Source organism: Terrapene carolina, unplaced genomic scaffold (genome assembly GCF_002925995.2).
Source record: "Terrapene carolina triunguis isolate 2854851 unplaced genomic scaffold, T_m_triunguis-2.0 Scaffold85, whole genome shotgun sequence".
NCBI classification, from domain to species: domain Eukaryota; kingdom Metazoa; phylum Chordata; order Testudines; family Emydidae; genus Terrapene; species Terrapene triunguis.
In genome coordinates, this window is record NW_020664436.1 from 4,587,701 (window position 1) to 4,612,031 (window position 24,331).

The 24,331-nt window shown below is 42.8% G+C and overlaps 1 protein-coding gene across 1 annotated transcript in view; it reads right to left on the bottom strand.

Moving 5' to 3' along the window:
• Nucleotides 1–24,331, bottom strand: part of DNAH8 (dynein axonemal heavy chain 8) — a 525,323-nt gene that overhangs the window by 105,561 nt on the left and 395,431 nt on the right. The window contains exons 59-66 of the mRNA XM_026649503.1: nucleotides 18,745–18,937; nucleotides 15,797–15,919; nucleotides 13,007–13,137; nucleotides 12,440–12,593; nucleotides 11,714–11,878; nucleotides 11,000–11,226; nucleotides 10,384–10,502; nucleotides 7,019–7,122 (exon numbers count right to left, since the gene is read on the bottom strand). Coding sequence (XP_026505288.1) covers nucleotides 7,019–7,122; nucleotides 10,384–10,502; nucleotides 11,000–11,226; nucleotides 11,714–11,878; nucleotides 12,440–12,593; nucleotides 13,007–13,137; nucleotides 15,797–15,919; nucleotides 18,745–18,937 — 1,216 coding nt within the window. The remainder of the gene's footprint in view (nucleotides 1–7,018; nucleotides 7,123–10,383; nucleotides 10,503–10,999; nucleotides 11,227–11,713; nucleotides 11,879–12,439; nucleotides 12,594–13,006; nucleotides 13,138–15,796; nucleotides 15,920–18,744; nucleotides 18,938–24,331) is intronic.

Consider the following 24,331-nt stretch of genomic DNA (forward strand, 5'->3'; position numbering starts at 1 on the left):
CTAATGATGATTTTTGTTGTTGATGGTGGTGAAAAGCTGACAGATCTGATTAAATGAATCTTTCATCTGCTGAAGTGAACTCCCTCAAATGAGCCAATCATCAAGGTAAGGATAAACTTGTATTCCTTGTCTTAGCCCTGGTCTACACTACAAGTTTAGGTCGATTTAGCAGCGTTAGATTGAGTTAACCCTGGACCCATCCACACGACGAAGCCATTTTTGTCAACTTAAAGGGTTCTTAAAATTGATTTCTGTACTCCTCCCCGACGAGGAGATTAGCGCTGAAATTGACATCGCCGAGTCGAATTTGGGGTAGTGTGGACGCAATTCGATGGTATTGGCCTGTGGGAGCTATCCGAGGGGGCTCCATTATGACTGCTCTCCCTTTTTTTCCTCCTGCAGCTGCAAATGTTTCAACATTCCCCCTATCATCTCCGTCCCAGAGGCTAGAGCAGATAAGGCGAAAAAAACGCACTCGCGATGAAATATTCTCTGAGCTCATGCAGTCCTCCCACACTGAAAGAGCTGAGTAGAATGTGTGGAGGCAAACAGTGTCAGAGTCTAGGAAAGCAGAAAATGAACACAAGGACAGGAGGGACAAGTGAGATGAGAGGTGGTGGGAGCAAGAGGAGAGGTGGCGGGAGCGTGATGAGAGGAGACAGGATGCAATGCTGAGGCTACTGGGGGATCAAACCGATATGCTCTGGCGTCTGGTGGAGCTGCAGGAAATGCAGCAGGAGCACAGACTGCCGCTGCAGCCCCTGTGTAACTGCCCGCCCTCCTCCCCAAGTTCCATAGCCTCCTCACCCAGATGCCCAAGAACGCTACGGGCACCCAACCACTCCACCCCAGAGGACTGCCCAAGCAACAGAAGGCTGGCATTCAATAAGTTTTAAAGTGCAGTGTGGCCTTGTCCTTCCCTCCTACCCTCATCCACCACCCCACCCGGTGCTTCCCTCCTCACCCACCCCTCCCGGGCTACCTTGGCAGTTATCCCCCTATTTGTGTGATGAATTAATAAAGAATGCATGACTTTGAAACAATAATGACTTTATTGCCTCTGCAAGAGGTGATCGAGCAGGGAGGGCGGCTGGCTTACAGGGAAGTAGAGTGAACCAAGGGGGTGGGTTTTCATCAAGGAGAAACAAACAGAACTTTCACACCGTAGCCTGGCCAGTCATGAAATTGGTTTTCAAAGCTTCTCTGATGCGCAGCGCACCCTGCTGCGCTCTTCTAATCGCCCTGGTGTCTGGCTGCGCATAATCAGCGGCCAGCTGATTTGCCACAACCTCCCACCCCGCCATAAATGTCTCCCCCTTACTCTCACAGAGATTGTGGAGCTCCAAGATAGGGATATGGGTTCCGTCTATCGCCCCACCACAGTTAGGGAATCCCATTGCAGCAAAGTCATCCACTATGACCTGCACATTTCCCAGAGTCACTACCCTTGATAGCAGCAGCTCAGTGATTGCATTGGCTACTTGGATCACAGCAGCCCCCACAGTAGATTTGCCCACTCCAAATTGATTACCGACTGACCGGTAGCTGTCTGGCGTTGCAAGCTTCCACAGGGCTATTGCCACTCACTTCTCAACTGTGAGGACTGCTCTCATCTTAGTATTCTCGCGCTTCAGGGCAGGGGAAAGCAAGTCACAAAGTTCCATGAAAGTGCCCTTACGCATGCAAAAGTTTCACAGCCCCTGGGATCATCCCAGACCTGCAACACTATGCGGTCCCACGAGTCTCTGCTTGTTTCCCGGGCCCAGAATCAGCGTTCCATGGCATGAACCTGCCCCATTACCACCATGATGTCCAAATTGGCAGGGCCCGTGCTTTGAGAGAAGTCTGGGTCCATGTCCTCATCGCTATCGTGAACCCGCTGTCATCGCCTCCTCGCCTGCTTTTGCAGGTTCTGGTTCTGCACATACTGCGGATAATGCGCGAGGTGTTTACAATGCTCACAACAGCAGCAGTGAGCTGAGCATGTTTGCCATGGTATGGCGTCTGAAGGAGAGCAGGAAAGCAGAGTTGCAGCAGAATTGGTGGATGACAATGGATGCCACGAGAATAGATATTTATACTGAACGACGAGAGGACCTACGAGGTGGATTCATGGCACCAGGAGAGCAGAGTTGCAGCGGAAGCGGTGGAGGATAACGGTTAGCACCGTGCACATTTCCCGAGTACCCGGGAGCCCATGACAGACAACATGGAGAAATTCGCTGTTGAGGCAATATCAGCAGAGCAGAGTTGCAGCAGAAGCATCGTATGACGATGATGATGGTTTGCAGTCCTACTGCACCGTCTGCTGCCAGCAGCACCTGGGACACAACAGCGGCGGTGTCATTGAGCTGAGCTGAGCAGGCTGCATACTTGCTGTGGTATGGTGTCTGCGCGGAAAAAAGGCGCAAAACGATTGTCTGCCATTGCTTTCACAGAGGGAGGGGTGACTGATGACATGTACCCAAAACCACCCGCGACAATGTTTTTGCCCCATCAGGCACTGGGAGCTTAACCCAGAATTCCAATGGGCGGCGGAGACTGCAGGAACTGTGGGATAGCTACCCACAGTGCACTGCTCCGTAAGTCGATGTTAGCCACGGTAGTGAGGATGCACTCTGCCGACTTAATGCGCTTAGTGTGGACATACGCAATCGATTGTATAAAATCGATTTCTAAAAATCAACTTATAATAAGGTATACCTATCTCATAGAGCTGGTAGGGATCCTGAATCATAGAATATCAGGGTTAGAAGGGACCTCAGGAGGTCATCTAGTCCAACCCCCTGCTCAAAGCAAGACCAATCCCCAGACAGCTTTTTACCCCAGTTCCCTAAGCGGCCCCCTCAAGGATTGAACTCACAACCCTGGGTTTAGCAGGCCAATGCTCAAACCACTGAGCTATCCCTCCCCCTCATTGAGTCTAGCTCCCTGCCTGCACTAGGCAGGACCAAGTATTGATTTTGCCCCAGATCCCTAAGTGGCCCTCTGTCACGGAGTATGGGGGGACTCAGGGCCCTGCACCCCCGGCTTCCTGTGATTCACCATGACTCTCAGCCAGCCAGTAAAGCAGAAGGTTTATTTAGACGACAGGAATACAGTTCAAGACAGGTCTTGCAGGCGCAGACAACAGGACCCCCGCAGTTAGGTCCATCTTGGGGTCCCCGGGCACCCTAGCCCCCTTGGGGGATCAGAGCCCTGTCTGCCTTCCAGCCAAGGTCACTAGCCAGCTCCTCCAACCCTCTGCCTTCAGCGACCCCTCCCACAGCCTTTGTTTAGTTTCCCGGGCAAAGGTGTCACCTCGCCTCTCCTCCCTCCTGGGTTCTCAGGTTACATGCTCAGGTATGCAGACTATCCTAGCCACACTCCCCTGTCAGCATTCACAGACCACTTTAAGAACAGTCTCAGTTCGTCACACCCTCTCAGGGATTGAACTCACAACCCTGGGTTTAGCTGGACAAAGCTCGAACCAGGAACAGAATCAGCCTACACAATGAAATACCATGTGTTGTAGTTGTGTTGGTCCCAGGATATTAGAGAGCCAAGGTGTGTAAGGTAATATCTTTTATTGGTTCAATAAAAGATTTTACCTCACCCACTGTGTCTCTCTAAGGAAATGAAAGGCATACTGAACTTGTGTTTTTCTTCAGGCAGCTGTTCCAGAGATCTAATCCCAAGTGTAGAAATTGTACTTGGACATTATTGTGTGCTATTATCTTAATTACTTCTATAATATTTATATATGCAAATCACTTTATAGACAAATAAAAAATGAAGTCTTGGGCTCAAAGAGCTTTGTTTTGTTTTCTGTTTAGTGTTTTTTTACTTATACACACATATGCCCCATCCCCAATCCCCAGACACGTGCATGGTTAGTTGTGTGGCTAGGAGACAGTGAAGAAAATAAGGCAAGGAGTAAAGAAAGATGACTGCAGAGAGGTAGAAATGGGGCTAATTTGATAAACAGAAGACCATACTGCAGAAGAGTAGTTCTTGTATCTTAGGCCTGGTCTACACTACGACTTTAATTCGGATTTAGCTGCGTTAATCCGAATTAACCCTTCACCCGTCCACACTACAGAGCCAGTTAATTCGAATTAAAGGGCACTTAAAATCGATTTCTGTACTCCACCTCGACGAGCGGAGTAGCGCCTAAATCGATTTTGTTAATTCGAATTAGGGTTAGTGTGGCCGCACACCACCGAATTAATGTGGTTAAAAACCGAATTAATGTGCTTAGTGTGGCTGCGCACAATCGAATTTATACAACCTGTTTCCCAAATTCGAATTATCTAAATTCGGATTAATCCCGTAGTGTAGACATACCCTTAGATAGTCAAATCTTCTGGATTCTCTGTCTCCAAATGCTGATCAGAAATATTTCCTTCTTCTGACTTATCTATGACTGCCAATTCCACCAAGGACCAGAGAGCAGGGTGATAAGAAAAGCACTGGAATCCCTGCTCTGTCACTTAATAAAGTCAATCTCTTTGCCATAGCAGGGATCAAAGCCAGACAGAACCAGAGGTCTTTGCTGGCTTAAGTATCCCTTGGTTTGCGGGAGAAATATTTTGCCATTATATTTGAATTCCAAAATGTCAAACAGTCTGTGCAATTTTTTTCCTGAACTGCCAACACCACAAATCTTACAATTATCTGGTTGTTAAATGGAAGCAATAGAAGCATACTATTGTCTTGTGAGGTGGAGGAAGAGAGCCTAGTCCACAGCCTTAGAATCATCAACATATTCCTCTTCTCCTTTCTCTTTAAGGTCAGTTTCCAAGAGACCATCACCAAGGCTGATGAGTAGTGTGGAGTGTCCTTGAGAAGAGAAGATGCTACATCTGCTATTATGCCAGAATAATTCGATTCCCCACAGAAACACTTTCATCAATGACAGATCAGGCTCCTCTGTGGTCTCTTTGCTGAGCATCATTTTTACAATTATGCTGATGTAAGCAGAGTCAGGATGAGCTCTACCCTGACATCTGGTGGTGAATTATGGCGAGTGTGGAAAAGAACTCCAGGGGCGGATCTTGTTTGCATAGGCACACCCACACGCCTAGCATGAGCCCACAGCAACCGAAAGTGGTTACTTTGGCTGGTGTGGGATCCCCAGTTTCTCTGTTATTGGGGCAAGAAGAATAAAGTTTTGTTACCCTGATTCTGTGAATCAAGGCCAGTGGAACTGTTGTATGACAGAAGGACTGAGTGAATCCGTCACCATTACCTAAGTAGCATTTGCTTGTCAAGGGGCATGGGTTACAAAACCCAGTGAATTGAGAGAGGTTGGGGGCAGGTATTGGTACCTGGTGGTGTGGGGCTCCTGCGTGAGCTTGAAACACCAATTGCACCTTCTCCTCTCTCCACTGTTGAATGTCAGAGCTAACTTTGATTCCCTTAGGAGTCTAGTTACAGACTGCTGAGCTGAGTTCACTTTGGGCCACTAATGCACCAGCACTGGGGCTCCCCTACTATGAGCTGAAATCACTATGAGCTGAAATCACAAAAGAGCTAAAGTTACTAAGAGCTGAGATCACTAAGGCTGTGTTAACTAGTGGGGGAGCCTGAATTGCTAAGCGGCTGGCGGAGCAGTTTGCGGGGACGGCTGGAGGAGCAGCTAGCCGAGTGGAGCCTCGCGGGGACGGTTGGAGCAGAGCGGAGCTGAGCGGCTCACAGGTCGGTGAGCGGAGCAGAGCAGCTGGAGGAGCAGCTGGCAGAGCGGAGCCTTGCGGGGACGGTTGGAGCGGAGTGGAGCCGAGCGGCTCACAGGTCGGTGAGCGGAGCAGAGCAGAGCAGTTCGTGGGACGGCAGGAGCGGCTCACGGGACAGCAGGTGGAGTGGAGCGGCTCGTGGTGAAGGCTGCGGCGGAACCCCACGGAGAGGCGGCCGGTTGGTCTCGGATCACGTAAGGTGCCCCTTAACACCCTGCGCCCCTCCCCCCTGAACTCTGGGGCTGCACTGACCAGGGACAGAGACTTTGGGGTTGTTGGACTTTTGGGACTTTGGTTGCTGGTTTCAAGAACCAATGGGAAAGGACACGTCCCAATTTGCTGGGGTGGGTCTTCGCTCATGGTTTGGTCTATGAACTCTAGTTGTGGTGTTTTCCCAATTTAATGCTATGTCGTTTACCTCATGTTATTAAACATTTTCTGCTACACCGAGCCTCTGTGCTTGCGAGAGGGGAAGTATTGCCTCTTCGAGGCGCCCAGGGGTGTGTGTAAGATTTTCCCAGGTCACTGGGTGGGGGCTCGAGCTGGTTCTGTGTCACGCTGTTGGGAAGGGACCCCTATGTACTGAACCCGGCCCTTGCTGCTATCAACTTGGCCTGGCAGAAGGGTTACACTTACATGCACAACCCACTGGACCAGCACTGTGCAAGATCACAGGGACACTTTACTTTGTTGTTGCAAAACAAGAACCACTCAAACTTGATTTTTCTTTCTGGACCTACCATATTAAAGCTGAGAAGAATCACACAATGACACAGAATTGACTAACACTAAAAAGGTCCAGCTATTGAATATTAACAAATTGTCTTAATTTAATACATATAACTTAACCAAAATTAACTATTAATAACCCTCAAACCAAGCTGTATTACAAAAAAGAGCACTGAAACAAGCAATGAGACCTGCTGCTTATAGAGGAAAGAAACTAGGAAATGCCGGGCCCCGCAATTCTTTATATAGTTTTTCCACCATCTCCCTCCCCAGTGGGTTCCACCATGGCAGCTTTAGTTTCTGTTGGGACTCCTCAGGCGCCTCACTGGTAGGGCTACTGTGGAGCCTGTGCTGAAGTAGCATACACAGTTGCCCTTGGCACATCCCCTCCTTGGACAGGGGCAGGCTGTTTTGGGGTTACACCCATTTCCTGCAAGTTCCTTGATAAAGAGGATGTTGTGGACCTTTTACACTACTACAGTTCCCCCATGCTATTATTTTTGTTTATTTTTTTGCCACCAGAGGACATTAAAGTGAATCTAGATCACAAATATGTTTAGCAACTAGGTACTTACTTTATCTGCCTTTACAGAAGCCAAAGCCAGTTCCTTTTCTTTCACTGCCAATTCCAGAGAGAGTTTGGCAACAGATTCACTGGCTTCCATCAGCTTAGAGAGACCTATCAAATATAAGATAATCATGGCCCCTCTCTCATTCACCTGCCCACTAGCTCACAGTCTCCTACCCTGGGCTTCTCATCCAATCTTAGTCTCCTTCCCCTTCACTCTTCTCAGGGCCTTTGTCTTAGTGCCCCCTTCCCTGTCTCCTAGTCCATGTCTTCTTGCCCAGCCAATCTCAGCCTCTTTCAACCCCTGGCCCCATTTTTTTGCCCCCCTGCCAGATTCCACTTCCAGTCTCTTCTCCCCACTAGGGCCCTTTTCTCAATCTGCTCCTCCCACCTTTCCCCAGTCTGGCTCTTGTCCCCTCTGCATTCAAGTCAGGCACCTTTCTCCTCCATGTTGTATAGATGCCAATGGGGTGACATTGAGAGAACAGAAGAGACACTCTCCCTGCTGTCAGTTCCAATGCCCAGCCTCAGCAGCCATGAGCTGCAATTGCAGGGAAAGTCATGCTGACCCCCATAGCCAAGGGATGGCAAATGCACACTTCAGTTACATGCAGGAGCTGAGATAGACTGGAGCATGTTAGTGCAACTGGAATCTTCAGAGATTTTAGCAGCAAAGCTCTAATAAATTCTTATTAAGCATATGCAAAGTATGTTTTTTCAAAGTGTTATAACTTGACTGAATTTGGGCAACTTTTCATGGGAACAGCAAAGGGCACATCCCTGATACAAATGTAACTCCACATGTTGAATTTCAAATCCCTACTCCAAAGCACAGGGGACTAGATCTTCTCAATTAAATAGCTGTAAGAATTTTTTTAATATGGCAAAATAATTTATTTTTTCTAATCTCATTCTTGCAAACAGTGGACCCATTTTGACTATAACTTTTCAAAAAGTTCGATCTGAGTGTCATGGGGCAAGTGCACTCTGTCCCTCCTTTGGGGTGGAGGAAGGGGAATTATAGCCCTGCAGATGAGTCTATCAGACCATCCTTTGCCTCAGGGCAATATGGCCTAGTGGCTAGAGTCAATATGGCTGCCCTTCCTCTCAGGGCTGCATGGCCTAATGGCCAGAATCAATACAGCTGCCATTCCTTGCAGAGCTGGATGTTCTAATGGCCAGAGTCATTACGGCTGCCCTTCTTCGAAGTGCTGCATGGCCTAATGGCCAGAGTCCTTACAGCTGCCGTTCCTTGCAGGGCTGGATGGCCTAATGACCAGAATCAATATGGCTGCCCTCTCCTGCAGGGCTGGATGGCCAAATGGCCACAGTCAGTATGGCTGCACTCTCTCACCGGGCTGGGTGGCCTAATGGTCGGGGCATGGTGATGGCTGGGGTAGGTTCCCAGCCTAGGACCCTGTCAGAGGTGAGTGTACTCAAAACTGGGTCAGCAGGGATCCAACCGAAACACGCTGACTTAGTTCCTGATCCTACAACTGGATCAATGACTCGTCCCCCTGGGCTACTTCCTACCCTGTCTTCCAGTGGCATGGTCCACGTGTCTCCAGCCTGTGGTGCTTCCGACCGTTCTAACACCTCCTGGGTGTCTGTGGGTAGCTGAGTATCTACCCAGGTCTCAGCAGGCTTGGGTCCCCTGATCTGGGGCTCTGGCAGCTCCTTGGTGGGAGCCTGCATTGTGTGTCCTCTCTCCTCGGCAGTCCCTCCTGACTGAGCTGGGTTACTCCCTTGTATACTAGCTCTCCATTTGGAGCATATCCAGCTGGAGCAAGGGGGCATGGCTTTCTCTGCCCAGAGTACAGGGTTAACCCCTCTTGTCCAGTGCAGCATACGTGCACCCTATCACACTGATGCAGACACCCAGCATGGAAAATTTCCACCCAAACAGTTAAAGTATGGCAAAGTTATACGAAACTAAAAACACAGTCTTATAATGGCAAATATTTGGCAACCTTAATAATAGGCAGCACTGCCAGTTCTGCCTATAGTAATCGTAGAATCATAGGGTCGAAGGGACCCCAAGGGTCATCTAGTCTAACCTCCAATTGAATGAACTTTGGGCTTTAAAAAAAATACTACAAGCACTAGCTTCAGACAGAAAAAGCATGTAACCTCCCTCACACTTCTGCCTGTCTCAGCCACTTCTCCAGCCACGTTCAACACTGTAGCTAGGGTAGGAGGCAAAGTGACAGTTTGTGCTGAATTCTCACTGCTAATGCAGAAACTTCAGAGAAAGGGTTGGAGTGGTTTTAAGCTGCCTCTTCCACCCCCAAGCCAATCAGTCAGGTGTTCTTTCTAGCCATTTTTAACTTCCCCTTTCTGTTACAAAAGCTAATTTGGGAATATTAAGTATTTATGTTTAACAGAGGGAATGCTCAGATAGATGATTAAACTAGTTTTAATGCTGTATTTGTATCATTCTTATCATACCAAGGGACTTGGCCAATTGATGTTACTACCTGTAACACAGCATGCACTCACCGACGCGGCGCTTCCTGCTGGTTACCTCGGGAATTAGTTCATCCCAGCCTCAGAGCACCTCCTGCTGGCCAGTGCTTGTCTTTTCATTATCAATCTCCACCACCGTAATTCAGGCCCCACGTCCCTCCCGGCCCGCGGTGCCCTTTCTCCTGGGTACTCCCCCGCAGCAGTGCTCACACACTTGGGGTCCTCCTCTCCCTAGGGAACACCAATCCCCTAGGCCCACTTCGCCTCAGTGACCCACAGCCAGTCTTCATTTAACCTCTTCCCTCAGGGGCAAACTGCAGTCTGAAATGGCCACTCATCATTGGCAAGGGGATTGGACCGGCTGCTCTTCCTTCCCTGGCTGCTTCCCCACAGCCCTAGTACCTCCTCCAGCCCTGACAGCAAGGCCTCTGCCTGGGGGTTTGCCAGGCTGGAGCTCCCCCAGCTCCTCCTGCCCTTCCCCAGCACTGCGCCGTCTAAGGTATTCTTTGCTCTTTCAGGCAGCCAGGTCCATCTCTCTCCAAGGCTGGAGAGAGACTCACTACCCCTTCTGGTCTGCCTTCTTTTATACCGGCTTGACCAGCTCTGATTGGAGGCCTCCTGCCTCTTCCTGATTGGCTCTCAGCCCCAGCCCTCTCCAAGGGCTGGTTTTTAACCCTTTCGGAGCCGGAGCGGGGTGACTGCCCTGCTACACTACCACATATAGTACTCTGAAGTAACCATAATTTGAGTTACAAAGTTTAACATACGCATTTCAGCTTTGGGCTATTTGACTGTGATACAAAAGGCGAATGATCCTAAATGATCTGTGAATGAGAAGCCCAACAATAAAACAGAGGTCATCTGTGACCATATCTAAGATTTATCTTTATTCCCTATTCATCTTACCTATTTGCATGCGTTCAGCTTGTTCATTAATGTTTCCTAGCTTTTCAGAATAAACATCTTTATAACCATTTATGAAAGAGAGATAAGATTTGGGTGTAACATGAGCTCTTCGTCGATATCTGAAAGGCAGAAATTTAACAAAATTATAATTTAACATATAACTTTCATATAGTATTCACTGGAGATCTAAATAGCCATACTACTGTCCAGGTCTTCAATTTTAACTGAATTATTTTTTAAAACACAGACAGCAAATATTATATGGAAAGAGAAGCATTTCATGCAGTCAAAATGCAGCATCCCTTCACAATGATAATACTTAATGTCACCTTTTATGTGCAATTACATCTGTCCTTATCCACACAAGCTATATTAAAGTTTGTTGTACCATTTTTTATTCTTATCCTACAATGGGAATAAGGTTAATGAAGTTGCCACATACTTGTGATTATTATGGATGACTTTTGAATTTATCAAATACAAACTTCATTTCTGTATTAATAAACTGGAAAAGACAATTGTTGTTTCATATATTATAGTGCCATAAACATTATTCCATACACAGTAGTAATATTTTTTGTAGTTGCTCAATTTTTAAATTTGTACAAAATGTTACCTTTGGAAATAATTCTCACAGCTCTCAGAAACCATATCATGAAAGAGGCCCATGGTTTCTACTACTTGTGCTTTAACTTCAGAAGAACAAACAATATTAAATTCTGAAAGGAAGTAACTGGCTACAGCAACAAGGGCTTCTTTAGGCCATCGATTGAACCAGTCCATAGTGCAGCCTGATATCAGACCAGGAAATTTCAAAGAACGTGCACGGAACTTCTCACCAACCTAACAAGAGTAACAGTTTTAAAACAATGCTTAATATAGTATGTGTGATATCTGATTTTATCCAACACATTAACATGTAGATAAAATCTAAGCAATTTTTTTCTAATTCTTATAACATCATGCATAGTTTTTACCCTATATCTGCATCCTATTCTTTTTTATTATCTTGATATCCTCAATAAAATTAACAAAACAGTAGAAAAAAAACTCATATTAAAGATGAATGCTACTTAGTGTTTTAAAACTTCAGTTAGTTGTACATTAATTTCAACTAAAAGCTTTACATCCACTAACACCTGCTTTGAGGGCTCTCGTTTTTCCGGCAACAATCAAGGACTTCAGTAAAACCTAAAATACTGAAAAATTGCATTCAATGCTTGATATATGTCCTGACTCTTCAAATTATAAACCTTGAATGATCACATCATGTTTTATATGGGAATCTACCCACAGAAATAAACAAGATAGTTATAAAAAGAAAACTCACTGGAGAAAAGCAGAGAACAACATGCAAATTCTTCTTTGACCGTGATATAAAATACTCATAAAGATTATCAAATGTAGGAGGAAATCGAGGCAGCTCTTTTTTCATCACAGATATTAATCCTTGTGTAATTTCATCCAACTCATCCCGAGCAAATAAATTGGAAATCTTTATACAAAACCAAAATTGACAGGAAAAGAAATTGCATTAATTTAACTGAATTATAATATATTTTATAATTGTAATCTATCTATCCATCTATCTGTCTCTACAAACACAGACACAATTTAGATGAACTAAGGGCCAAATTCTTCCCGATTTACACCCTATGCAACTTCATTAAAGACAATGGATGTTAGGGAAAAATAAAGCCCTAAACTAGCAAGTTCACCCTTCGGTAATGGTGGCCTTTGAAATGCCCTCCTCACTTATTTTCTCCCTAATGCTTACATAATCTCTCCGAATCAAGCTCACATTGGAGCATGGCTGCATGAGGAAATACTGTACTTTTATGAGCAGAAAAAGGTATTCTTGCAAGATTACTGACCTAAATCCAGAAATTTATATTGAGATTCAGTTTGGGCCTCGAATGTCCCAAATTTGAGATATTTGGGATTTAGATCCTTTCTAGTCCCATTAATTATTAAAAAAATCAATGGCAATCAGGTATTAAGAGCAAATGTTGAAAATTTGTATTGCTAAAGTATACTGCCATTTTGAGGATCTAACCTCTCCTGAAGATAGCAGATTATTAAGGTATTCCAGAAATGCTTCATCTTTTATTTCATTATCAGTGAAAATGAAAGTGATGCCTTTTCCTTCTGCACCAGCTACTCTATATAGAAGTTTTAGATCATCTGTTAGATTGGAAACATTATAGGATCTATGAGGAAAAAGAGAAATTACAAATGTGCTTAATACACAATACAGAATCATTGCAATTTTTCAAATTATATTTAATATATAATTTGTAGAACGAATCATGACTATAATATCCACACACTTCAGCAAGGGGAAGATCCATCTCCCTGTGAAATGAATTGAAAGACTCAGGCGCAATTCAGGAAAGCACTTAAGAACGTGCTTCAGAGCTATGATGGGTAGCTATAATTTGCTGAATTAGGGTCCTAAGTGAGCAACCAATGATGCATAAATGAACCAGAGTGTAATATTTTTTTTGTTTACCATTTTTAAAGATAGTGTTTAAAATAAAGATTAAAATATTTACGTTTCCTCAAAAACATCAGCTTCTAGTTTTGGAGAGACAAATAACACAATATTTTTTTCATTTCTTACCTGGTTAAAGTTATCTGAAATATTCTGTATCCAGCTATAAAAGAGGCCAATCTTGAAAGACTCTGTTTTCCAGAACCACCAACTCCTACAAGTAAAGCATTTCCACATGCAGTCCGAATTATTCGTGAAATCTATACAGAAAAAATACAAGTAATCTGTGCTGTGTTTAGCTAGTTATAGAAGATTAGCAGAGTTAAATATCTGTTTTACTCCAAATCTCATTTGGGAGAGTATTTTTTAAGTCTCAAAGATCAGCAGAAGGACATATGTTTTTGTAGAAGACCTTTCCCATAGAGAAAAATAAGGCCCCTTCTTCCAAATAAAGCAGCAGTATCTGAAGAGATTCATGTGACCCAAGTGAAAGGGCTGCATTTTAAGAACATAGCTTCTAATTTATGAGTTATATGTGGGATTTAAAATAAATATGTTTAGAATTTGCATTTAATTGTAGATTTAAGATTGAAATTTTCCAAGCTTAATCTCTTAATGAGTGGGACTTGTTAAAAAAATATGCACAAAAGCCATTTTTAATTAGCAGAAGAATGAAAAAAAAAACCACACTTCTACCCTTATAGAAATGTTTGCAATTTTTTTCTAAAAACACCTCTTGATTAAAAGGTAGAGAAATGAAAATAGAGCATGGAAATATCTCTCACTGCAAAGAAGAGCCTTTCAGTGCTTTGATGAAAACTGGTTTTCCTTTGACCAACTTATGAGCTTTCAAGAATTGCACTCTGTCCATACGGGTGTGCGGCAATTCTCCAAAAAGGGCCATATTTTGGAGTTTAATGTACCCACCCTACACACACCCTCATCATATATAATTTGAAATATTATATTATGTACATTTAGATGAGGTATAATATGGAACTGCTAAGAGATGCCATAAACCAGTAGGTGAGGTGAAACAAGGGTACCCAAAATGAGAAGGTGTCTTTTTTTTTGCACAGTTCCAGAAACACTGCAGCATGACCATGACTATAGTTTGTACTGTTTAAGTTAATTTCAATACCTTAATGTGGTGTTTATTGGTCAAAGCTAACAAACGACAATGTATTAAAAGATGATTATTGGTTTTGCATAGGCAAGTATTTTTTTTCAGAAATAATGAAATTGTTTAGCATGTGGCAAAAATGGTGAATATCAAAAGTTTGCAATACACCAACATGAAATATTTTCACATCACATATTCTTAATTGTCAAAGTATCTCACAAGTGATTATAATAGTTTTCTATACTGTATTTTCAGTTGAAATTTGCCCAACAGATCAGACTCACACTTAAGATTGTGCACCAGTAGCAGTAGATTGCAGTACAAACTATGTGCAAACTATGTGGGTTGAAATAAATGTCCATGAATTCCTAATGTACTGCTTCTCCATTTGTAAGCTTTTGTACATATAATGTAGCATCTAGTCTGCCTGATAAAAGTTTTTGTGACTGCATCCTAAGGGCATATCTACATAGGGAAATAGCTCAGAATAGGTACTGTAGAATAATTATTTCGCAATAACTATTCCACACTAGCTCCCCATGTGGACACTCTTATTCCACACTAAAGGTACATCTACACTGCACACTACTTTTGGTGGTATGTAGAGTACATACACTACCCACACCCCTAGCATGGGAACAGTGGTGATGGAGAGGCACTGCTTAGGTCAGTAGAGTAAGGACATCCCTGAATCCTGTGGGTATGTACCAGGGTATGTATCCTACTCATCAAATCAGTGCCTCCCTCATCTGCACTGCTACTTTTAGCAATGTGGTGTCCTCCTGCTTCCCTGCTGCTGAAGTCTTTTCCTAAAGCAGTGAAAGGCTCCAGCAGCAGGAAAAGTTCTGGCAGCTCCCTGCAGCATCAACCTTTCCCTTCTACAGGGAAAGACTCCTGCAGTGCGGAGCTGCCAGTAGCTTTCCAGTCAGTGGGGAAAGGCTTTGGTGGTGGGAGGCAGTGGGGAAAGACTCTGGTGTGCCCCACTGCCAAGCCTTTCCCTGCTGCCTCCCCCCGCCAGTCTTTCACTGACATGGGAAGCTACATACCCAATGTAGACGCAGACTGCTTTTCATTGCGGCATATAGCTACACATACCCTACCTGGCACTGCCAGTAGTGTCCAGTGGAAACGTTGCCTAAGAGTGCCTTTTTGCAGCTTAGCTTTATCCAAAGTGGCACTCTTAGTACTATAGTGTACACATGGGCCGTTAGTATGGAATAGCTATTGTGGTTTAAATTCACACTCTAGCTTATTTCACAATAGCTTCCCCATATAGACAAGCCCTAAGACTTGGCAATTTTTGCTGTTGGAAAACAATGAAACCATCCCTCACTGTTATTGTATAATACATCTGCCTTCAAAGCTTCCTTTAATACAGTTATTTGATATATATTGTCTTCTTAATGTATAGTTTTACATTTATTTAAAGGGGCTTTCATATTCCATTCTTTACTGATATCTTTATACTGTTCAAATCCTCCTGTATATTCCGCAGATCTTTCTTTATATTAACACCTAACTTTGTATTGTCTTTGCATGGTAATTTTTGAGATTATGCAGCTTTCTCCATCCACCATATAACATGTGCAAATTGAAAAAGACTGTCCCCTTACCAAACCTTCTGAACATCACTCCCTGCTTCCTTCCAAGAACATTTAGCTTTACACACAACTACCCTCTATACCCTACCTGACAATTCCAAATTCAAATTGTCAGTTTAGTTCTACTATTCATGTTACTCATGAGGTCTAGTAACCTAAATTAAATGTATTATTAAATTCTATAAAAAACAAAACCTTAACAAGATGTGTCATTGCATCTTTAAAAAACACCAAATCGAGAAATGATCCCCTAATAGTTTCATTGTATTGCCTCTGGTACATTTGTAATTTTTCACACAGAAATTCAAAGCTCGGGATCTGAAAGAGAGAGAAAAAAGGCAAGAAAAATAACAATGTTAATAGATAAGTCCTAGCATATTAGTGTAACTACAAAGATAAAAACACTTATCTGAATAAAATTATGTAGACAAACTTTTTGGCAAACTCCTTCACTGAATTACTTCCCAGTAACTGGAGATCAATGAATTTGCTGCATCCATAGACTCTCTCTTTTAGAATTGTGTCTCATTATATAGTCAGGAACTGTTAACAGCATTTAGAACTAAAATGGGCTTGCATGCTCTGACATGGCACATAAACGGCATCTTTACAAGGAATCGGGCCCTCAGCTCCTGCTTTTTTCACTTGTTCTTATATCTAGGACACTGGTGTTCTTATTAGTTCCTTCAGGATTTATTTGCTTGTGGCTTATTTATATTGGGACAGATTCTCAGTTGTGCTGAATTTACACTTTGCACTACTGAGGAAAGTAAGATGAAAAGGTGTCTCAAAGCCACTTTTTCAGCTCCCTTGATTCTCGGACAGTTGTGGATTGAAACAGTTCTGCAAGTAATTTAAAACATCTTAGGGGCTCAATTTGCTGAGTCACAGGGTTGAAGAAGACTAACCCATTGTTGTGGAGGAGTCTCCGCAGTGGTCTCAGCTGGTGTGGAGGAATGCAGAGACCAACAACTCATCTAAACTCTCAACCCCCTGTTCTGGCAGACTGATGGCTGGAAATAATGGCAAACATGAGCTTGGAACAATCATGGCAGTATTCCCCTTTTGTGGCTTCTGAGAGGGTCTCATTATAGATGGAATAACTCTGAACCTTCGGCTTGATCCATTTGACCTGCTCCACCATGATGGGGGAGGGAGAACACATGGAGAAATATAACTTGTTGGGGGATCTTGTTTGAAGAACAAAGCCCAAAAATGTTGGCCCCTAAAGAAGAATAGAGAGTAGGGGAAATAATTTTCTTGTTGCTGTCCCAACATTAGCATTAAAAGCTAGGGTTGCAAAGGATAAGGAGAATGCTGAAAGATCACTGGCACAGAAGTGGTCCACTAATTTCAGGAAGATAGGTACAACCCAAATGTTTCACACTACAGAAGGGTTAGGAATCAGACATTTGCTAGAAATTCAGTCTAAAATTTTCTTTGCTAATTTCACCTATAATTGCTAATTATATCTCCTTGTATGATTCAAAAGAATCCATCTCCTTCCTTGGGGTTTACAACCTTCAAATACTTATGCACAACTATACTGTCCCTGTCTGTTGGCCAAAGTAATAGTATACAAATGTTGTTTTTTAAAAATCTTTCCTCATAAATCAATCCCCACATTTATACTGCTCTTTTCTGAATTGATTCAAATTTTTCAACAACTTTATGATAATTAGCTTGCCAAAATAGAACACAATATTTTAGGTGCAGTTGCAATAGCCTTTCATGGAAAGGTACAAATGCCTCCTCTGCTTTGAGATGTGATGTTTCTTTATGCACTGCACAAAATTACTTTGGCATCTCACATGTAAATTTGCAGTCTACTATCAACCCAGATCTCTTTCATCATTACTGTTTTTCAAGAATCTCCCTCCATGGATCTGTGTATTGGATTATTTTCCCCAGATGTAGTAAGTTTGCATTTTTCCAGAATGGATCTTATTTTATTATTTCTTTAAATGTGCAAAACCATCACCTAAGTGTAAGATCACAGTTTCAGCCCATAACTATGTTGAAAATTTATTTGTGCATATAATACATGGTCAATCTTCAGGCCTGCCTGTAATTTTTCTTTCATTTAGCTGTATGATTGGTTTTAAATCACTCTTAAATGCTACTTAATCAAAAAGTTTTAGGACCCAATTGGTATACAATTGCCTATTTTACATGTACATTCAGGCACATTATTTTGAAAACATAGCCTTGTGTGAAAATATTTCCCATAGAGGTTCAAACTGACTTAGATTTCCTAATGGAAGCTACCACAAAAAGTTCTAAGTCAATTTTTTCTAGCAGGGGAGAAAATGTCAGCTAGAAAATTTGCTGCCAAACACACACAAACTATATTAACAATTAAAATGTACTTAAAATCAACAAAGAAAAGTTACATTTGAACTATAACACATTAAAAAAGCATCAGACACAAGTAGCTCCAAGTCATGGGCAGATGGGAAAAAAAAAGTAAAACTGAGGTAGAAAGGAGACTGAGCATCCTTTTATTTAGAAGGTCTTGCAGTGACTGCTTCAAGGCTTGAGAAGGTACCTATCTCCTCCTGCTTCAACACCAACCGCCTGTTTGGTCTTGACAATGACTTTCTTTACAAATAAGTAAAACACGTGGCCACTGCTGCTCTTCCTGAATTAGCAATCTCTTGTGTGTCATGAAAAAAGAATCTCAAATTGTCTGTACCAACCCCCACAACAAATAGTGATTTTAGATCCTCTATTTATCCTTCAGGATTTAAAATTTCACTGATATTCTTCAGTGCTGTCTTAATGGGCATGCTGCGGGCCGCACAGGAGCACACAATCCTGTTAGTTCTTAAAACTGTTTCACTGGTTCTGTGTAGCCAGAAATATGTCTTTAAGACTGGAGAACAGTGTAGTGAAGCGGAAGAGAATGAACAGCCTATATTTATATCAGGCGGATTGTTTACCACATTTTAAATCGCTTTTTAAAGATGTAGATTTACATGATTAACTGTAAACTAATTTGTGACCAATCTAAAAATGTATTCCCTAAACCAAAATTTGTGCATTTATTTGATAAAACTTTCAATATGATCCCGACAATATAGCACATTTAATAATTTAAAAAAACCTTGAATGCCTAATTTTTGAGGTGGAAAATAAAATACCATTTCATAAATTTTTGGTGCTTCAAATACAAAATCTTCAGGTTCATCACCAGTCGGTTCAGGCATATCCTGTAAAAAATCTACAAAATATGGTTCAGCCTGGAGAATTGATGCTAATTCCGGATCCACATGTTCCTCAATTGCTCTAGAAGTGGCTTTATCAAACCAAGCTACATCTTCATCATTAACAAATCTACAAGACATAGATTAATACAATTTAAAAGAATGGAAACACTTTTTAGCTAAAAAGGAATGAAAATAGTTAATTAAACACTGAAATGACTCAAGTAAAACTTTATCAAAACACAAATTAGATAATGATAGCCACTGAAATTTAAGTGCCACTATGTTTTACAAGTACAATATTCATATCTCTATAATACAGAATAATTTAACTTTCTGACTTTCACCCAGTTAGGACAGAAAATTGTATTTATTAGTTAAATAAGGGGACATGATTCACTGATAGCTGTGCTTAATCAGAGCCCTATCTTTTCTCCCATTTTACTATGCGATTCAGTACATCTAAAGTCATGATGCCATCTCTCAGACAGCAAGGAAACAAAAAATAGTGAAAAGAAGAAGGGATATACCTGTATAGGCTGATTTCACACCTTGATCCTTCAGACTGCTCTTATACCAAAATCCACCAAAATAGCAAAGGAAAGACAAACAGAGAAGAAAGAATACAGAGGAGAGGAAGGGAGGAATGCAGGATGGGAGAAAACTGAGAACACTGATACAATTACTGGTGAGGAATTTTCTCTAATTAAGCCTCCTCTTTTGCTTCTATCCTGCTTATGGATTCAAACAAGCTATCAGAATTATGAAGCAGTTCCTTTAGTAGTGGGAGTGTGATTTCTTAAGAAACAGCTAGGAACACTCTATTCAGTAGTCGTAGGTAAGAGTGTGCGATGGGGACTACCTCAGGTTCTAGAAAAGGGAAAAGTGGGTAGCTAAGAAGAACTCTGAATCACAGATATTTAAATGTGCGGATATTCATCCTTCTTTTCTCCTCCTTCTCAGTGATGAAATATTGGGGGGTGGAAAGAATGGGACAACCCCAGATCAGACAGCTGTGAGCAAAACTCTGTGCTTGTGGATGAGGAGGCAAAAATATTGAAGAATTGAGGGGTGGAGTTAGCCTGTATATAACTAAATCTCATTATTAGTCTACTAGCATTCTGATAGATGGCACCATAACACTAGCTGTGCTGAACCCAAAGCACTGCAGGAGAAGACAATGCATGAACATTATATAAATACATTCATCTTTCATGTCCCTTTATGTACTTTGGTATTATCCAATCAATGCAGAATGTGAACATATTCAGGAAATTGATATCACATAAATTGCATGCTAAAAATAATGTCTTTCGCTTTATAGCTGGCTCTCCCTAAAAGGGTTTTATTTTGAAGCTTCATGGCATAATATTTTATGAGTGGATATTGTCCTGACTTCAAATTCAAACTGAGTGTCATCCTTCTTCTTCCATTAAACAGGGCACTAATGTCTGTACAAATATATACTTTTGTTTATGTATACTTTTGTTTCTCATAATGTGCAGCAGTAAGCATAATTTAAGGCACAAAAAATTTATGCACAGATAATGTACTCTACAATTGATTTGTTGAGTAGTCTTTCTCATACTATGGGGCAATGAGAGTGTCTGGCTGGAGCAGGAAACTCTTGTCTTACTTTCATTTATAATCTTGAGAATAAGAAAATGCAAATTGCTGCATAGAATTTTAGATTTCCTCTATAAACTCCCTCCACTCTGCTGGAATTTCATGCATCCAGAGGAGCTGTAGGAACTAAGCAGGGTTTTCCCTAAGTGATTCTTCCCACCCCCTAACAGCTGCTGTGGCACCAGCACTGAGCTCAGGGAAACTGTCTGCCTTCCTCCACTCATAGTTCTCCCTTGCTGACATTCAGCCAGTGTGGAGCTCCCTAGGGAGAAGGGAGAGGCAGCAGCCAATGGATTCAGGGCATTTCTGGCAGAGACAGAGACTCATGGTGAAGCATGCTTGGTAAATAAGGGGCTTTAGATAGAAATGATTAGAGGGATCAGTTCAAGTGAGAACAGGTTCAGAAAATGGGATGGGAGGAGGGATGGGTGTCAGAAGTACAGCCTGGTGGATGGACTCAAGAGGGACCAGGGGAGAGAAAGGGGACAGGCTCTACGAATAGGGACACAAGGAGAACAGGCTGAGGGAATGGGGGAAAGAGAGGCTCAAGGTGTAACTTTTAACTTTTTTTATGTGTGTTTTAGCTGTCATTATTTGCTGCAGTCTACTTGCCAGTGTATATCAAGCCTGTTTTTGCTTCATCCATATTATAGGAAGCCTGTGGTCAGTATTTTGGAAAGCTCCAGCTTTTATAACTTTACTGCCTTCTTTATACCAGAAGATTATTGGAATATAAAAATTAGAGCCTGTCTTCACTTGACTACCAGAGGCAAGCATTGTGAAGGAGAGGTTACTCACCTTGTGCAGTAACTGGCATTCTTCGAGATGTGCATTCCTGTGGGTGCTCCACTTCAGATACTCATGCACCCTGCACCTTTGATTGGAGATTTTTGGTAGCAATGCCCATTTGACCCACACTTGTACCCTACATATCCTCGTGTCCCGTACCGAGACTATATAGGGCTGTGCGGGCAAACTGCCCTCAGTTCCTTCTCTACTGCAAAGTCCCACAGAGGAAACCCTGAAGCAGAGGGGAAGAAAGGTGGGTAGTTGAGCACTCACAGTGACACAAATCTTGAAGAACTCCAGTTACTGCAAAAGATGAGTAATCTCTCCTTCTTCAAGTAGTGTCCCTGTGGGTGTTCTACTTCAGGCGACTCCATGGCAGTAACCCCTTAAGAAGGTGAGAGTTTTGGAACAGGCTATCACAAAAGAAAGAACTGTGTTGCATACTGCAGCATGTGATCTTGCAGAGTGAACCAAAGCATAATGGGTGGAAAATGTAAGCACTGAGGATCATGTTGCAGACCAGAAGATTTCAGCAACTGAATGTCCTTAAGTAGGGAAATGCTGTAGACTATGCTCTAGTAGAAGGCACAATCACTTGTAGAGGAGGTGGAACCTCAGCCAAACTTTAACAGGCAATAAACGCATCCAGAGATCCAGTGAGAAAATAAAGAGTCTAAGAGTCTTCCTGAATGGTGATGACTTCTTAACATATAGTGCATGAAAGGCAGATTCCTGTGTAGACTAATGCAGCTTAAGAAAGAAAACTGAAAGGTGAATAGTTTGGTTAATGGCCACTAAAATCCATCTTCAGAGACAGATGTAGCAGCAAGCACATAGTTAATATCCCTAAATTAACCTTGATGGAACTCATAGAACGGCCTGATGTTTTCAATTCCAGCAGCTAATCCAAGATAGTGGAAAAATGACTGGACAGGTGAAAGATGAAGCTGGTTACACCAGAGATGATATCTTCTCCATTTCTGAAAGTGTGTCTTGTAGATTACTTTCTGCTACTTAAAATTACATTTTGTACTCCTGATGAACAGACTGCCTTTAATCCTGAGAACCACTGAGGAACCACGCTTGTACTTGCCGAATGTTCAGATTGGGGTGAAGTATCTAACCTGCATCATAAGACAACAGCGGAGGTTTGGTAGGGGAGCTGCCACAGGGTGAGAGGGTGAGGGGTGAGTATGATGAGGTAAGGAAACCAAACTTGTCTTGGTCAAGTTGGTGAAATCAAAATTACCTTGGCTTGGTCCAGTCTGATCTTGATGAAGATCTTTAAGGGTATGCATAAAAAAGACTTTTTGTCCATGTAATGAGGAAAGCATCTGCTAGAAAATAGGGATCGAGTTCTTATTTGCAGGTGTTGCCCTAGAGTCCTTTAGGGTATGAAGCAAGTCGTCCAGGAAATCTGTGAAAAGGTTGTGACCCTCAACAGGTAAATCTTCCACCGTGGATTGCACTTCCAAAGGAAAACCAGACAACTGAAGCCAAGAAACTTCTTTCATTACTCTTGTGGTGAAAATATACCTGGCTGCAGTGTCTGCCACATCAAGTGAAGCCTGCAAAGATGTTTTTGCCAAGAGCTGACCTTTCTTTATTATGGCTTAGACTCTTTATTTCTCTAAACTGTTCTTGGTATTTCTGTGGCAAATGGTCAATAAAAACATTAAACTCATAGTTCAGGTAGTCATATTTTGACATCAGTGCCTGATGATTAGCTATCCTGAACTGTAATGGCACTGAAGAGTAGCTCTTATGGGGTGACTTTTTGGGTATGTTGCCTCCCTAATTCACATGACCAGAGAATTTGGTGCTGGGTGAGAAAACAAAAAATCAAAATGCCTGGCCAGGATGTAGTATTTTTTTAATCAGCTTGCTTGCATGTAGTGGGGACTGTTGCTGCAGTTTGCCTGATGGTCTTGGTTGTGTCAAGAAGGGCTTAATTAACTGGCAGTGCCACTCAAGCTGAAGCAGAAGCGTGCAATATGTCAGGCAGCTTGTGATGGGAATCTTGGACTTCTTCGAAGGGAATTTGCAGGGTGTTAGCAACTTGCTTCATCAAGTACTGGAACTGGCAAAAGTCATCAGCTATTGATGGTGGTGGTGGCAGTACAGCCTCATCAGGTAATGAAGAAGGATATATTTGTAAGGGGGATAACCTCTGTTTTCACTCCTGCTTCTTGCTCCTCAAAGGTCTCCTCTGCTGATTCACAGTGCAGGGGAGGGATGGAGGATACCAGGTAATGAGGCCTTCTTTATTCCTTATAGGAGTTAATTGGGGCCCAGAGAAATTACTGGCAGTACATTCTCCATGGATTCCAGTAAGGCCAATGAGGAGACCATAAGGCATGGGGGGAGGTATCCAGAGTTCGTCATCTTAAGTGTTAATAGGCAGGAATCTGATCTTCTGCCTTTCTTGCATCTGCATGAGGGAATAATGTCTCCTGGAGTAAACTGGAGAGCCTTGAACAGCAAGTTTTGAGTCTGAACTGCACTATTCCTCCACATATTGTACAGGAGGTGACAATCCCTCTTCCTGGATACTAGAAGCTGGGAAAGAGACAGGTCTCACAAAACAGGAGCGATTGGTGACCAAGCAGGCCTTAGTATCAAGAGGTGTCTGGAAGTTGCAGGGAGGGGATATTCAGGCTCATTAGGTACCATAAGGTCGTTCAGGTATGGGAAGTCCTGTGGTACTGAGAGCACAACTGAACTTGGTATGGGCACCAATGATGTTCCCAATGCTGTTGTCTGGGGCAATGGTGTCGGTACCAAGGGGACTGCAGATTCCATTGAAGCCGCTCTCTTGGTAACAGTAGTCTTCAGTACCGAGCCCTTTACCATTGAGGTACAGGACTTAGTTGAAGTCTTAAAATGTTTCATAGTACCCAAAGTGCATAGAGTCTCATTAGCGCCTCTCTCCAGGCCTGAGGTCTCCAGTGACTGAGTTTTCTTTGAGGAGGAACTCTCTGTTCTGCTCCTCTTATCCCCCTCCTTAGTCTTGGAGCGGGAAGCTCTCGGTACTGCTGGTGCAGTTATCAGCCTGACTCATGGAAAGTATCAGAGACCAGAACCTTGCTGCTCTCTTTACCTTGAAAAG